Consider the following 14,889-nt stretch of genomic DNA (forward strand, 5'->3'; position numbering starts at 1 on the left):
CCCCCCCCCCCAGTGATTATAATTTAAGATGGTCTTAATGGCTGAACTGTTTACACTTAACTTTGGGAAGGGATATTGACTCTGGCTGGAAATTCAACAGCCGGACTAAGCTTTACAAGCCGATACCTGGTGAAAGAGAGGAATAAGTAATGCCTAAGGGGCATTAATGACATGGACACACTACTGCTTGACAATGCTGCAACACCTACAAGAAAAGAGGGCTCCATTGTCAAGCTTAAATCTGTCAAATGTTCATTTTTGCATCAAGTTTTTATTGTTTTCTCAAATGTTTTTATTCCTCTGTATGTGTAGTTTTTAATGTAGCAGAACTGTTTCACTACTCTGCCTTATGTCCGACAGAAAAATTTGAATTTTACTGAACACTTCACGTCAGATATTTACAATTCAGATATAGATACAATTATGTTTACCATTGGGCTCAGATATAACAAATGCTTTCTTTTTATAGTCTCTACTGTTAGAAATGAACACTGAGCTACTGCCTTTTCAGAAGGTTATGTATGTACGCCAACCTGATTTTGTCATGGGAGATGAATCACTGAACAAGTTTAACACGCCATAAGTTAACAACATTGTGAATGTTACACCTATTGCAATAGAAGTAGTCATTTATGATATAATCAGAAAATGGACATCATTATTGATTCTTCTTTGTACTCTAGAGTTCAAGTAAGAGTGACCGTATTTTCCATACTCACTGTACTAACAATATTGTGCACTCATGGATTTTGTGGAGGCATATTAAATTTTGCGTGGGTACCAAGACATTATGTTGATGAATAATTGACTTAATTAGCTCAATGAAATAAACAGGTTATTTGGTAACAATGGTTTGGTTGTTTTTTATATCTGTTCTAGGTATACTATGCAAGATGAAAAAGGAAATACATCTTAATGAACATGAACAGTGCGGAAATGTGTTTAATCAGGATGGATACAATGTTGCCATGGCAAACCCAAAAAGCACATCAGCAAACAGGGACATGGTGAATTTTATCGACTGAAAATATGAAGCCTACAGCTTATTTCTGTGTGCTGTAAAGCTACTACCTTGGTGTATAATAGTGTATCATCCTGCTGTGTGGAGCGTTCCAAATTCTGATCATCAAAAATCCAGTATGCCTAACTGCATGATGCTAAGATTGTATGTGGTCATGAGCTAAATTTAAATTAAATAACTAACTGATATCGTCCTTTTTTGAGTTACTTTTTTTTTGCTTAGAGTAAGTGAAGAAGAATCTTTTGGATCAAAGGCCCTTGCCTTATTCACTTCTAGCCTTATTACTGCTTCCCCTGGAAACTGTCCCTTTGTTTACATGACAGTTTCAGGTGGAAAGACCAAACTTAACCCGGTAGATATTAAAGGTGCCCTGCCACACACACATTTCATTAATATATGGTAATGTCTGATTTTGTTGTGGAAAACATGCCTTGGTTACCTTGTTTCAAGCAATTCTAGTGTGTTGTAGGAAGACCATAGACAGTTAAATAAATGGAACAACAGATCCCGTTGCTCTGGACGGATACCAGTGAAGGCTATTAGAAGCTCTTTTCCGTTGATGTCTTCTGGAAGCTGAGTCAAGAGAGTTCTCAATCATTCCCGACCTTGCAGGGACGGAGAGCATAGGTATACAGCATGTAAGGAGATGGGAGTGGCACAGGCTACTGCTTGACTCTGATTGGCTATCAGCTAGCCAATGAGAGCCTGGCTATCAGGATCCTTTACCTAGCTCATGAATAGTAATGAGCTCAGAAAACATGACATCAGACTGACCAGCTGTTGTGATTGGCCTGATTTCTCCTCTTATTTCTTTCTAGTGGCTAGAGCTGACAGAGGAGGTAGCAGTTCATCTTCACATTCACCACTTAACACAAACACATATGGACCTGAAAAAAAAAATGCAAGTAAAAAGTTTTTTGTTTGGCAGGGCACCTTTAACTGATTAATTCCAGTAGTTTGCAGCATCAGAGATAAACATATCTACATCAAAACTTCAATAGGCTATATTTCATTTTATTGTTATTCTGAATGTTTCATAATATCCTCATATTATTACTGAAGTTATTTTGTATTGCCTGTCCAATATTCTTATGGTGTTACAGTACAGGATAACGTAACGCAGATTAAAACCCAACCTGACACCTTCCCATTGGTCCACGTTGGGTATTTACCGTAAATCTCCTAAAGGTAGGTCACCCAACATTTACAATGACAATGCAATACAACAAATTGCATTTACAAACACAACTCAGAACATTTGCGATTGAATGTAAAAAATATTGAATTCGATATTTAATACAAAGTATCTTTCTAACGGCTATTTACACCAAGTAACCCTGTGTGTCAGTGATGCCTTAAATTACTCTTGCGTCAATTTACATCAGCAGCCGGATGTGATGTGGCTCCCAAGGAGCAAGCCAAAGATAAACACGTAGCCAGGCGAACAGGGCGAGGATAATACATATTATTGAGAGGCTACCGTGAAACGATCGAAATGGAGTAGGTGGTAAGAAAGTAGAGATTTTAGCAGACAAAGAGACATCCGTCAAATAAGCAAGGAGCAAGTATTCCGCAGACATCAAGTCGGTAAGTCCCGCAGAGTTCTGACAGCTGTAACGTTACCTTTTAGCTTGCTAACGTTAGCTAGCTCTAGCTAACAAACCTAATTACCTGTCTTTGACAGTAGGTAGACTCTGGAGTAAAGTAACGTTACTAATACAAAAACATATATATTTAAGTATATGAGAAGCATGTAACTAGCTTATTATCTTAAGTAAAATTCTATTTTTCTCGGAAAGCTCTCACAAGGCTGCTCGGACTTTAGAGACTTCATTTTTACCATACTAGCTTTAATGCTAGCTAGCTAAAATAGTTGCCACTTCTCTATGACGATTCGTGTTGCTGTTTAGCGACTTTAATAAGCGAAAATAAGTGCAAAGCTAGTTTTTTGTGTTGCATAGGTAGGGATTGATTTAGTAGCAGCCATAGTGGGAGTGTACCCAAAGCTAATGAAGAGCACTGCTGAGCATCTATGCAGGAGAAAATGAAACCAGGCATGTAGGAGTTCAATTTTGAACATTTTACCTCCATTAATGTATGATACATACTCTGTTGTCTGGCCTAAAGAAAATACCACTAACCTTATTCACTTTATACCCCAGCTGTGACTTATATAGACAGGATATATATTAATGTAGGGCTGGATCAGTTGTAGCCTTTGACAAAAGTAACATTTTTCCTTCATATCCTGTTAATGAAAACTCATTAAGAAGTGCTAATCAGATTGCTGTTTTTAAAGGGACATTTGTAGAATGGATAAAATGGACTTTTGTTCACCTGGATGGTTGACAGGTCTGTGTTTCCTCCCTGCCCTAAAGGCCTTTTCTTAGTTAACAATGTGTAGTGACCAGTCAATTTAAATGTGTTATCTTGCAAGGACTACATAGTGAGATATGTGTGTGTGTATATGTATAAATGCATATATATAATATGTACAGGGACAAATGAACATATTAGAAAGATATCTGACCAAAATGATCCAGCACAATGCTGCGTTTTATTTGCATGCTGCTCCGCTACATCAATCGGCTTTCACTTGCAACAACCACCTTCTTCTTTATTTCTCTCTTCATCTGTCTCTCCCCTCCCAGTACTTGGAGCTGAGTCCAAAATGGTGCGAGCAACCTTGGTGACTGCCACCAGTCTGGCGCTGACCGGGGCTGTGGTGGCACATGCTTACCTCCTCAAACACCAGTTCTACCCGACTGTGGTCTACCTCACCAAGAGCAGCCCCAGCATGGCGGTAAGAGCAGGGCTAAAGTCAAAGTCAAATCTTGAGTTTGGTATACATATTTCGTCAAAGGCCATATCTGTGACATTGCGATAAATGAAGCTTTTTGCTTCTGGTTTGTTTCTGGTTTCAGGTGTTGTACATTCAGGCCTTTGTGTTGGTGTTTCTGCTGGGAAAGTTCATGAGGAAGGTCTTTTTTGGACAGCTAAGGGCTGCTGAAATGGAGGTAGAGCTGTTTTTATATTTAGGACTCACACTTGGCTCAGCATAACACACTCAGTTCACATGGTCTCAGCTTTAAATGTCTACAATGTATCTATCTAATCAGCGTGTTCGTGTCTTTCCTGTCCACCATCAGCATCTGATTGAGCGCTCCTGGTACGCCGTGACTGAGACGTGCTTGGCGTTCACTGTGTTCAGGGACGACTTTTCCCCTCGATTTGTCGCCCTCTTCACACTTCTGCTCTTCCTTAAGTGCTTTCACTGGCTGGCCGAGGACCGGGTGGACTTTGTGAGTGATGGGGAAGAAAAAAACACGTTCCTTATCTTACATAGTACACACAGTTAATTAATCCACTGTATCCGTGTGCATGCAGTACATCGTTTAAAAGTAGAAGAGAAACATGGGACGAAGTGTGTGGCATACCAGAGTTGAAACATTATGATTTTATTCTGTGCGATTTGATAATTCAGTTATGAATTTAGTGTAAAGGGTCCCGGCTGTGCAATACTTTGAGTTGAAAAGTATTGTTTGGATGTTAGGAAGCTTTACCCAACTGCTATTACTAGACAGCAGACCTTGGCTGAATACCAAGCAAGCTGGTACATGTCACAGGTTTTGGTGCACCTGTAATGGTGTTGGCAATCATTATGGTAGAAGATCATTACAAATCACAATTGATGATTAAATAGCCATAAGTGGCTGCACATGTTTTAAGTTGCACATAAATCATGTTTATTTCAATGTTTTTCAATCTTTTTTTCTTTCAGATGGAACGGAGTCCAAACATATCCTGGATTTTTCACTTCAGAGTATTATGTAAGTACACGTTATCATGAGCTTCGGCAGAAATCATTCTCCTCGCCCTACTGTGATGCCATTGTTTAAAAAAGAAAAAAAAAAAAAAACTCAACATCTTTCCGTTGCATCTGCTCTACTTATGAAAGTCTTTCAGCGAAATGAAACCATATGCAAAGCAGTGCAGATGCACATGAGGCCAGGTGCACCACAGTTTAATGGAGCACCACCACAGACCAGTAAAATGGTTGATATTATTAAACCACAACACCATTTTCATTTCCATTTTTTTCCTTGTGGCTCCAATATCTTCAATTCTTTTTTTTTTATTGACAGATTATATACAGATTATTGTACGGACAGTTATTTAGTCAAGTCACCTCTCATTTTCTTAGAGCGGTGAAAGCAAAGTTACAACTATTCATCTGTATACATGAACTACTCGGTACGGGAAAAAACAGAATTAAAGTATCCAGTGCAAAACCAAAGAATTATAAATAAAGAAACAAGGGTAGAAATAAAAAAATAAAATAGAAATAAGAGTGCGTACAAGAGTCTTATTCACCTATAACCCACCCAATCCCAACTTTACTATTTCTACTCTTCTAACTCATTCAGTAAATGTAGTAATACAGTGCATATATGTATTTTATAACTTATTGTGACAGGTAAGAAACCAAGGGCTGCCAAGTCTTAATGTATTGTGTTAAATTGTCTTTCATTACATATATTATCCTTTCCAGATGTTATGATAATACAAAAGTCTATTCAGTCATCTTGTCAGATGTATTAAGTAGTGATCTAATGGAATTGTTTTTTAATGTATTATGAGAGGTTTTATTTTAAAACTACAGTTTTTTACCGCTCGGTAAGAAACTTAGACAGTCCTATTTTCAAATGTCCAGTTAGCTTTTAGCATTGACTTACTTTGGAGCCCGATGGAATCTGTCTTAAAGCTTTTTTTTCTCAATTTTGCGTTTCTATCCGCAACGGGTTCTACATCGATGCTGCCAGGCCAGCTGGTATCAGCTCTATCGGGGCTTCATGGTCATTTCCAGTTTGATTTCCAGAATCAGGCCCAGTGGCTAGGGCTGCACCACATGAGCAAAATCTGCGATATGCAGTAAGGTTGATGAATATCACAATAACGACATAACTCGCGATAAATTAACTGAGTTTAAAGTGTAGTCATTTCTGCATTTTTGCTGCCTTCAGTATGCTGCTAAAATACAACAAATTGCATTCTTTTATTGAAAAACCATTGAAGTAAATCTAAGGCACCACAATAACAAGAAAGACAACATTTTAAAGTGCAGTTGTAAACGGATATTTCAGACCACAAAACTTTATTGTTTATTGTATTATGCAATATATTGCAACCTTTTGCAAGATCTTTATTGCGCCAGTTGATATCACAATAACGATAAAAATATGTATTGTGCAGCCTTACCAGTAGCTATTAAAGTTTTTAAATAACTATCCATCAGATATGCCTTTTAAACACTTTTTTTATGGACTTGTTTATTTACAGCAAAATCAAAGATGTTGTTTCCTGCGTCTTATTTTGTGTTCTTTATTTCCTGCAGCTCTCATGGGACTGCTGGCTGTCCTGGACTTCCTGTTTGTCAACCATGCCTGTCACAGCATCATTACCCGAGGAGCCTCAGTCCAGCTTGTTTTTGGATTTGAGGTTTGTAGTTGAAGCTGAATATCAGCGCTTTGTTTTCAGCTTTAAAAAGGCTTATTTAGGCCACTTTGGGCAATACAATACAATATAAGACAACAAAAAATAGACATGTTGGAAGTAAAAGCCCTCTGTGATTCACCACCTGTGTTGTAGTCGAGCAACCAACCGCCGAGTCAAGTCTCTAGTTCTTAGTGTTTCGAGACCGAGCCACTAAACAGGAGTCCCATTGGAGTCCCCGTTATTCAATTCAATTTTATTTATAGTATCAATTCATAACAAGAGTTATCTCAAGACACTATACACATAGACCACACTCCAGAATTTACAAGGACCCAACAGTTCTAGTAGTCTCCTCCAGAGCAAGCAACAGTGCGACAGTGGCGAGGAAAAACTTCCTTTTAGGGAGAAACCTCGGTCAGACCCAGACCCAGGCTCTTGGTAGGCACTGTCTGACGGGCCGGTTTGGGTTAGAATGAAGAGTGGAAATAACAAAAATAGAATAAATTTGTAGTTTGTAGCAGTTCTTTGTAGTAGTTCATGGCATAGCAGGACGCTGTGCGGCATTACAAGGCACAGCAGGACGTAGCAGGACGTAGCTGGGCACTGCAGTGTAGCAGTTGAACATGGCATCACAGAACGTGGAGCGGGACCAAGGCGACAGCTTCTACCCTGAAGGTAGAGCCTGAGTCTGGGAGCCTGAGTCAAGTCACAGGTCCAGAGAATAGGAGTCGGACTCTAGTCCGAGTCCAGGACTCCATCACTGCCTGTTTAATCTCGCATTGCCAGACCTTCCTCCACAGCGCTGTGTAGGAAGGTCTGGCCAGTCCACACAGCATTCTGGGATGGAAGAAAAACATGCTCTGGTTTATCGGCATTTCTTTAAACCAATCACAATTGTCCCGGACAGAGCAACAGCGCCTCTGCAAAATGGCCTCGGGAAGGAACTTGTTTTGGTGGATTTACCTTGCAGAGATCTGAGGAGCAGTTAACCATAGTCCTCATAAAACCACCAGAGTTTAAAATGCCAAGACAAATAAAGGAAAAGGTAACGGACATCCAGTCAAAAGGAAAGACATCCGGCAGGATTTCCGACGACACCTAAACAATCCCAGAAGTGGAACGTTGTCGATGTAGACCCATAAAAGTAGTCAGAAACATCATCCAACTTCTGAGTCCTATTTCATCAATGCTCAAATCCGATTTCGAAAATCCTCGAGTCCAAGTCATCAGCACACAAGTTCAAGTTGATTCACGAGTCCTGATGAGTTGTTTACCACAACCTCATACTCTAATCCTTTTCATACCCCACGGTTGCTATGGATAACACTTGCTAATACACACACAACAACGGACCCAAATGTTCTCAGAATGGTAACTTCTCTGTGTGTGCCCCCCAGTATGCCATCCTGATGACCATGGTGCTCACAACCTTCATTAAGTACCTCCTGCACACTATTGACCTGCAGAGCGAGAATCCCTGGGACAACAAGGCCGTCTACATGCTCTACACGGAGCTCTTCACAGGTACTGTATTCAGCTGGAGTTCCAAATGGGATGTCGGGATATTTTTGTGTGTAGTTCAAGACAAAACTAGTGGCAGCCATACTGAAATATTATTATTTTTGTTGTTGATTCCAGGTTTCATCAAAGTGCTCCTGTACATCGCCTTCATGACCATCATGATAAAGGTCCACACTTTCCCCCTGTTTGCTATCCGGCCCATGTACCTGGCCATGAGGTGAGCAGTTGAGTGCCTCTGTGTTTGCGTGATGCAGTAGTAGTAGCTCAGTCAGTAGGGAGTTGGGTTGGGAACCGGAGGGTTGCTGGTTTGAGTATGGTGGGTGACTGATAGCTGAAGAGATGCTAAGGTGCTCTTGAGCAAGGTACCGAACCCCCAACTGCTCGGGGCATGGGCAGCCCCCCTACTCTGACATCTTTCCATTTAGTGCATGTATAGGTACTGAGTATGTGTGTGTGTGTATTTCAGGCCTGTGTAAAGACAACAGAGTGAAAACATTGTAATTTCCCCTTGCGGAATACATTATTATTATACAGACAGACAGAGGAAATGATTAACATTAAAGCATGTAAACATTGTTCTGGAAGACACCAAAAACACAAGTATGAACTTATATCTTTAGCATGATATGTCTTAAAATGTATGTAAATGGAGTTTGGTCATTTCCAATTCTTGATAATGTTATTCCATATTTTAAGTGACACTTCCAAACTGTAATTTTTAGTCACTTGATATTTTGAATTCATATTTTAGGCATGTTTTGAGTTTGGTATTGTTTCCTCTTTTTCTCTCAGGCAGTTCAAGAAAGCTGTAACGGATGCTATAATGTCTCGGAGAGCCATCCGCAACATGAATACACTGTGAGTAATGTTGAGCCTTTTCCTAAATGCACCCTGTTGTATTTGTTACACATTTCCCAGTGCGTCTTCCTTATTCATTAATACATCATTTGGTAAGATTACGCTTCTAATTGCCGCCTGTGTTCAGGTACCCCGATGCTACTCCTGAAGATCTGCTGGCCTCAGACAACGTCTGCATCATCTGCCGAGAGGAGATGGTCACCGGAGCCAAGAAACTCCCTTGTAATCACATTTTCCACTCCAGGTGAGCCATGTGGTCACCGATGTGACTCGGCATGACAGATTTGGAACTGCAGGGGGTGTGGCCTTGACCAACTGCCACTTTGCTCATTTAAAAGCCATGATGTCTCTCTCTCGTGTGTGGGCCAAATTCTCTTGGTGGGCAAAGCAGAGAAAGGGGAGGTAACCTTACCCCTTGCCCCCTTATGAGGTCATAATGGGCAAGGGATTCCAGATCAGCCCATCTGAGCTTTCATTTTCTCAAAGGCAGAGCAGGAAACCCAGGGCTCGGTTTACAGCCATCACTATTTCTAGCCACTGGGGGACCATAGACAGGCTGAGGGAACGCATATTAATGTTTACAAAAACTCTTCGAAAAACCTTTGGCTTTGCTGCATGTTTTTGTAATAGCGTTCTTGACGTCCTTTCCCCCCCACAGCTGCCTCCGCTCCTGGTTCCAGAGGCAGCAGACCTGCCCAACCTGTCGCATGGACGTCCTCCGTGCAACTAATAACAACCGGACTCCGGCCCCGGCCCCGGCCCCGGCTCCCGCGGCCCCGGCCAACGCCCCCGCGGCCCCACCCCCCAATGGTGAGAGTCAACCACCAGTACCCATGAACACAACCTCTGTCTTCCTGCTTCTAGCAGCACTCCATGACGCCTGCCTACACCCACGTTATTGATGGTTTAAAAAACGTGTCGTGTGGGTGACCTCACCTGGAAAACTGTCAAACAATTTGTGCAATACTGCAAATTTCAATACTTGAGGGTACTCTTATCTGTTTTGCAGGCAGAATCTTCCTTTTTATCTCTATGAAACGTTTCCATTCATGTAACGTTTTGCTATTAAGGAACGTGCGTTACATTTAAGCTATTGCCAAATGCTTTTTTTTTTAATGGGGGTAGACAGAAACTACGCGCTATAGCTTTGAAGCCGCTATGCGTTGAATCTTTAGTGACTAGAATGGCAGTGTATGTTTGAACAAAAATGATATTATCCTGGGGAAAAGCATATCTGCTGCTAAAGGACTTGTGAGTTATCTAAAACAACCTGGCCTGGTTGCTCAGTTATCGAGGGCAGTGCTAGAGATGGGGAAGACATGATTTAGCACAGTTTACCTCACACTCAAGGCAGTGCAGGAACTACACCCGGAGTTACAAGAGAAGCTGGAGAGGCATAGCATTCTCCACACCCAATTAAGCTAATAAAAAACCCACAAATGTTTGATCAAGGGCCCGTCCTGAGGATAGTTGTGGAATAGTCAAGCTGGGCAGAGAATCTACACTCTGGTTGCAATTAGTTTTCGTTAGTTTAATTAGTTAGGTTTCTACTAGAACATTTTTACATGCTTTAATGTTCACATGTACACATTAATTTCCCATACTTTCTGTCTAAATATTTCAGTTTTCACCCTCTGTTTTTGCGCCTGTCTCTTTAAGTCACCCTTTGTAAAAAATCCCAGTCTGCTCTGATTGGTCAGTATTTTCCGGGTCTTTCACATCTGTGCTTTGGTGCCTCTGCACCATTGTCGTTGCAGCCGGGGAATGACTTTAACGGCACTGTAGCGCCCCTTTTTGGGGTATACTTTTACATAGTATAGTTGTGACATCACAACCGTACGGAAGTCTTGGCTGCTATTTTAAAGGCACAGTTTCTGAATACGGGCTGGGTGTACTTTCACAGTGTTTGAATACTTTTACAGTATTTACATAACTCCAATACCTGCTTGATGATGTAAAAAGGACATGGAAATTTCACTTTTTACAATATGGGACCTTTACGTTTTGAGAAACGTCTGCAGCAATCTTGTTCAGTATGTTTTTCAGTCCCACTTTTCTTGCTCATTTAACAAGTAGACGTGTGTAAAAATGTGTTTTGAAGCGTCCTTTGGTAAATATATATATTTGGACCATTTTCCAGGGTTACTAAGGATCTCCTTTGTTCTGTGTCTTCTCTAGTGGCCCCAGGCATGTTGCCCGGTTTTCCTCCGGGTGTCTTCCCCTTCTGGGGTCCCTTCCCCGCAGGGCCTCCTCCTGCTGCAGCTCCCGGCGCCACGGAGGCTCCGCGAAGCAGCACCGAGGCTACACAGGCACCTGGTAAGGACAACATGGCTCTCCTGCCACAAAATAGCAAGTTTACCACACCACGAAGAGCATAATCAACCCCTAAGTATCTGAAACCGTTTCCCAATGTCACGCTAAATATAGTGGTGTTTGCTTTACATCTACCCAAATCGTTGTGTGTTTGTATCATCAGGTTCCAGCCCGGCCGCTGCGTCGACCGCAGACCCCGCTGCAGGTGCTGCTGCTCCAGGCTCAGCCATGCCAGGCTTCCCCTTCTCCTTCCCCCCGCCGCCCTTCCCCTCTGCACCGTGGCTGCCCATGCCACCACCTCCTCCCTTTGGTAACAAACACTCTGTACTTGATGTATCAGTACACCCCCTAGTTGTAGCTGATGCCAATATTGCACAGGATTAGTATCCTCTGGGGACTTTGTTTTATTTAGAAATGACCCCCCCCCTACATTTATTTCATCCACCGTGATCCCATAATCCATCTTCACGAGAAAGATTAAAAGGCGTACAGGAAAACAAAAACCTCAAAAATGATTAACAACCCCGCCAAATCCCAGACGTGAGGATTCACACGGGGCTAATATTATCACAGGGCCTCGGTGTTTGGCCAAACATGGTGGGTCATCTTAGGAGAAATTACAGACGAGGCCTATTCGCATGGGATACAGATCATAGACAACCTCAAGAGGTTACAAGATCCCGTGCGAATAGGGCTTAAGTTGAAGTTTGTTTCCCCCCCCCCCCCCGGACCAGTTTGTGTTAACGCCTCTCCCCGCCTCTCGTCCAGTGTCATCAATGCCTCCTCCTCCTCCATCTCTGTCCCGGCTGTCCGATGAGGAGCTGAGGGAGCTGGAGGCGGAAGGGCGGCGGGGCCTCGAGGCCAGGCTCCAGTGTCTCCAGAACATCCACACCCTGCTGGACGCCGCCATGCTCAACATCCACCACTACCTCAGCACCGTCGCCACGCTTGCGTAACTAAGCCTTTTTTTAATTAAAGACACATCCTCCCAAAATAAGCTTGAATTAGTCATGAAATGCAGCTCTTATTATTATGTTATTTTAAGAATTAAGGAAAGGTTTATTAGAATGAATCTGTGTAAAACAATCATGTTTTACCTGTTTGAAAAGATTGAAACAATAAAAAGCTTAGACTTGTTCCGCTGTGTTGTCCACAGCCCTCCTCGGACTGAGGGCAGCACCGGAGAAGCCAGCGGGACAGAAGACGCCGCTTCACCTCCCGCAGCGGGCAGCGGCACGGACAGTCCCAGCCGGGAGAGGGACTCCTCCAGCTGTAAGTCAACTTGACGGTTCGCATCGACCATGACGAAAACTAGTCAATATCCACGACGTTCCACTTCCGGGATTGCTCCAGTGCCGCAGGAAATTCCACCGGATGCATGTCTCTTCAGTCATCTTCCTCTTTCTTTGTGTTGGTGTTCTAGCCTCCGGTGGATTTCGGAGGACTATGGTTACCTGGTCCTCAGATCTCTGCAGGGTAAATCCAGACAGCTAGCTAGACTATCTGTCCAATCTGAGGACTATGGTTACCTGGTCCTCAGATCTCTGCAGGGTAAATCCAGACAGCTAGCTAGACTATCTGTCCAATCTGAGTTTCTGTTGCATGACCAGGGTTACATAACATTGGTAGAAACGTTGTTGCCTTTTAGCGCCTTTTCGGTGCCTCTTCATCACCTTTTCACCCCTTTTTTCATCTTCTTTTTTTGTCGCCTTATAGTCACTTTTCGGCACCTTTTCATCCTCTGTCACTGTGTTGGAGTTCTTACCCCCGGCTGATTTCTGAGGACTATGGTTACCTGGTCCTCAGATCTCTCCAGGGCAAATCCAGACAGCTAGCTAGACTATCTGTCCAATCTGAGTTTTCTCTCGCTCCGCGCGGAGCTTAGCCCAGCCCACGACGATTGTGATTGGTTTAAAGAAATGCCACAAAACTCTCTCTGTATTTCTCATTATGGCCAACTTTAAAAAAATGTTGGTGTCGTGCGGCGACATTCGCGCTGCAGCTCAAGTGCGTTTCAAGTCGCCGCGGAGAAAAGGACAACAGCAGCGTTCAGCATCGGAAACGAAGACGACATAAAGAATTACAGGATGAATTTCCTCTTCTGATAATCATGTTTTTTTGTTCAGTGATTACTTTTTGATTTCCTTGAAGAGAGCAAGGTAAACACACCTCCAGTAAATGTGCAGTACAGAGGATATATACAAACACACAGACAGAACATTTTGCAAAAAAATTTTTTTAATCCATTTTATATTATATTGTTTTTTTTTCTGTTTCCAGCCGAGCAGGTGGACGGGGCTACGGTCTCCTCTCAGCCGGCCGACTCCACTTCTTCTACCGCTTCGGGCACGGAAAGAAAAGAAGAGCTGGACGAAGGCGCGGCGGGGGCGGAGGACGAGGACGGAGAACCCAACGCCGCCGAGCTGAGGCGCCGACGCCTTCGCAAGCTCGAGACGTCATCACCCTCGTCTTCACCCCCTCCGGACAACTGATCCGCGTGTGCCGCTCTCCTAACACATCCACGGTTCTGACTCGGACATATTGCTCTGGACCAATAGGAACCCGGAGCTGATCGATCGCCGCTTCGGTTCTTCTTCGCCTCCTCTGTCCCCGTGGCTCTCGCCTTCCACGGGCTCGGCTTTCTAACTGCGTCGAGTTGGACTCAGGCTACCGGGAGACGCAATGATCGTTGCCGCGCTATCTGGACTATTGCTGTGTCAAGAATAGCACGACTTCCTTAATTTAGGTTATTTTTATTTAGGCTATTTTTATTTCCACCCCCCCCACACCCTCCGAATGACTACTGCAATAAGAGCACTGCAGGTGTTTGTAGGTTTAATCAGGTGGAAGACGATATCTGAACCCATTTATTTGGTCAATGTGAGAGAGAGAGAGACCGATTGTGTTTGGTAGTTTTACTGTCGGTGAGGTTCTTTGCCTGCACTTTGATTTGTTGTTTAATTCAGCTTTCTTCAGTATACAGGTGGCCCCATCCACCACATCAACATGTTACACCACATCTGCATCCGCGTCAGACCCATTGAATTCAAATCAAAGAGGGAAGTTAATCAACGGCTCTGGCTCTTTAACATTCGCTCCGTCTTCTGTCACCAATGCAGCCGTTGTAACATACTGATTCATTTGAATGTGTAAATACTGTACAAAGCGTTTTAATAGGATGATCTGTACATAACGCAGAATAAACTGTTTGACCGAAACGACAGTGGCACAACACGTACGGTAAATTGGTGTGTATGTTCACAAACTGATGGCATAGAGTCGGAATGTGTTAAAGTGAAGCTCGTAGACTTGTCAGGCTTTGTGTCGGAGCTTTCATGTTGCCTTTGAATTAAAGATTGAACTGTACAATTAGAACTTATTATCACTCGTACGTATACGTACAAACCTCCTTTTTAAATTATGTTGGCTCAAAATAATTGGGAAGAAGTTATAAGGTGCCAGAAAGACAGCAGCCCTTCCCAGGCGGATCGTCTTAAAAGGTCCCACGGTATGAGAATTTTATTTTATGAGGTTTTTTAACATTAATATGAGTTCCCCCAGCCTGCGTATGGACCTCCAGTGGCTAGAAATGGCGATAGTTGTAAACCGAGTCCTGGGTATCCTATAAAAAAAAAGACTTCAGATACAGTATTAGGGGACCACCAAGGTCTATATAAAAG

General features: G+C 42.8%; 2 protein-coding genes across 4 annotated transcripts in view; both read left to right on the forward strand.

Moving 5' to 3' along the window:
* Positions 1-846, forward strand: part of smad5 (SMAD family member 5) — a 12,802-nt gene extending 11,956 nt beyond the window's left edge. For all 3 annotated transcript variants that reach the window (XM_034883422.1, XM_034883421.1, XM_034883423.1), the window contains exon 7: positions 1-846. This exon is cut by the window's left edge and continues 214 nt beyond it. The gene's annotated coding sequence lies outside the window, so the exon portion shown is untranslated.
* Positions 847-2,398: 1,552 nt separating this feature from the next.
* syvn1 (synovial apoptosis inhibitor 1, synoviolin) lies at positions 2,399-14,581 on the forward strand. The gene is made up of 16 exons (XM_034882773.1): positions 2,399-2,608; positions 3,673-3,824; positions 3,946-4,038; positions 4,171-4,323; positions 4,803-4,851; positions 6,417-6,520; positions 7,915-8,041; positions 8,156-8,255; positions 8,831-8,896; positions 9,024-9,140; positions 9,555-9,706; positions 11,075-11,212; positions 11,373-11,519; positions 11,978-12,161; positions 12,366-12,481; positions 13,490-14,581. Exons 2-16 carry the CDS (start codon positions 3,693-3,695, stop codon positions 13,699-13,701), a joined length of 1,890 nt encoding a protein of 629 aa, XP_034738664.1. The 5' UTR covers positions 2,399-2,608; positions 3,673-3,692; the 3' UTR covers positions 13,702-14,581.
* Positions 14,582-14,889: the final 308 nt, after the last annotated feature.

Source organism: Etheostoma cragini, chromosome 10 (assembly GCF_013103735.1).
Source record: "Etheostoma cragini isolate CJK2018 chromosome 10, CSU_Ecrag_1.0, whole genome shotgun sequence".
Classification (NCBI taxonomy): domain Eukaryota; kingdom Metazoa; phylum Chordata; class Actinopteri; order Perciformes; family Percidae; genus Etheostoma; species Etheostoma cragini.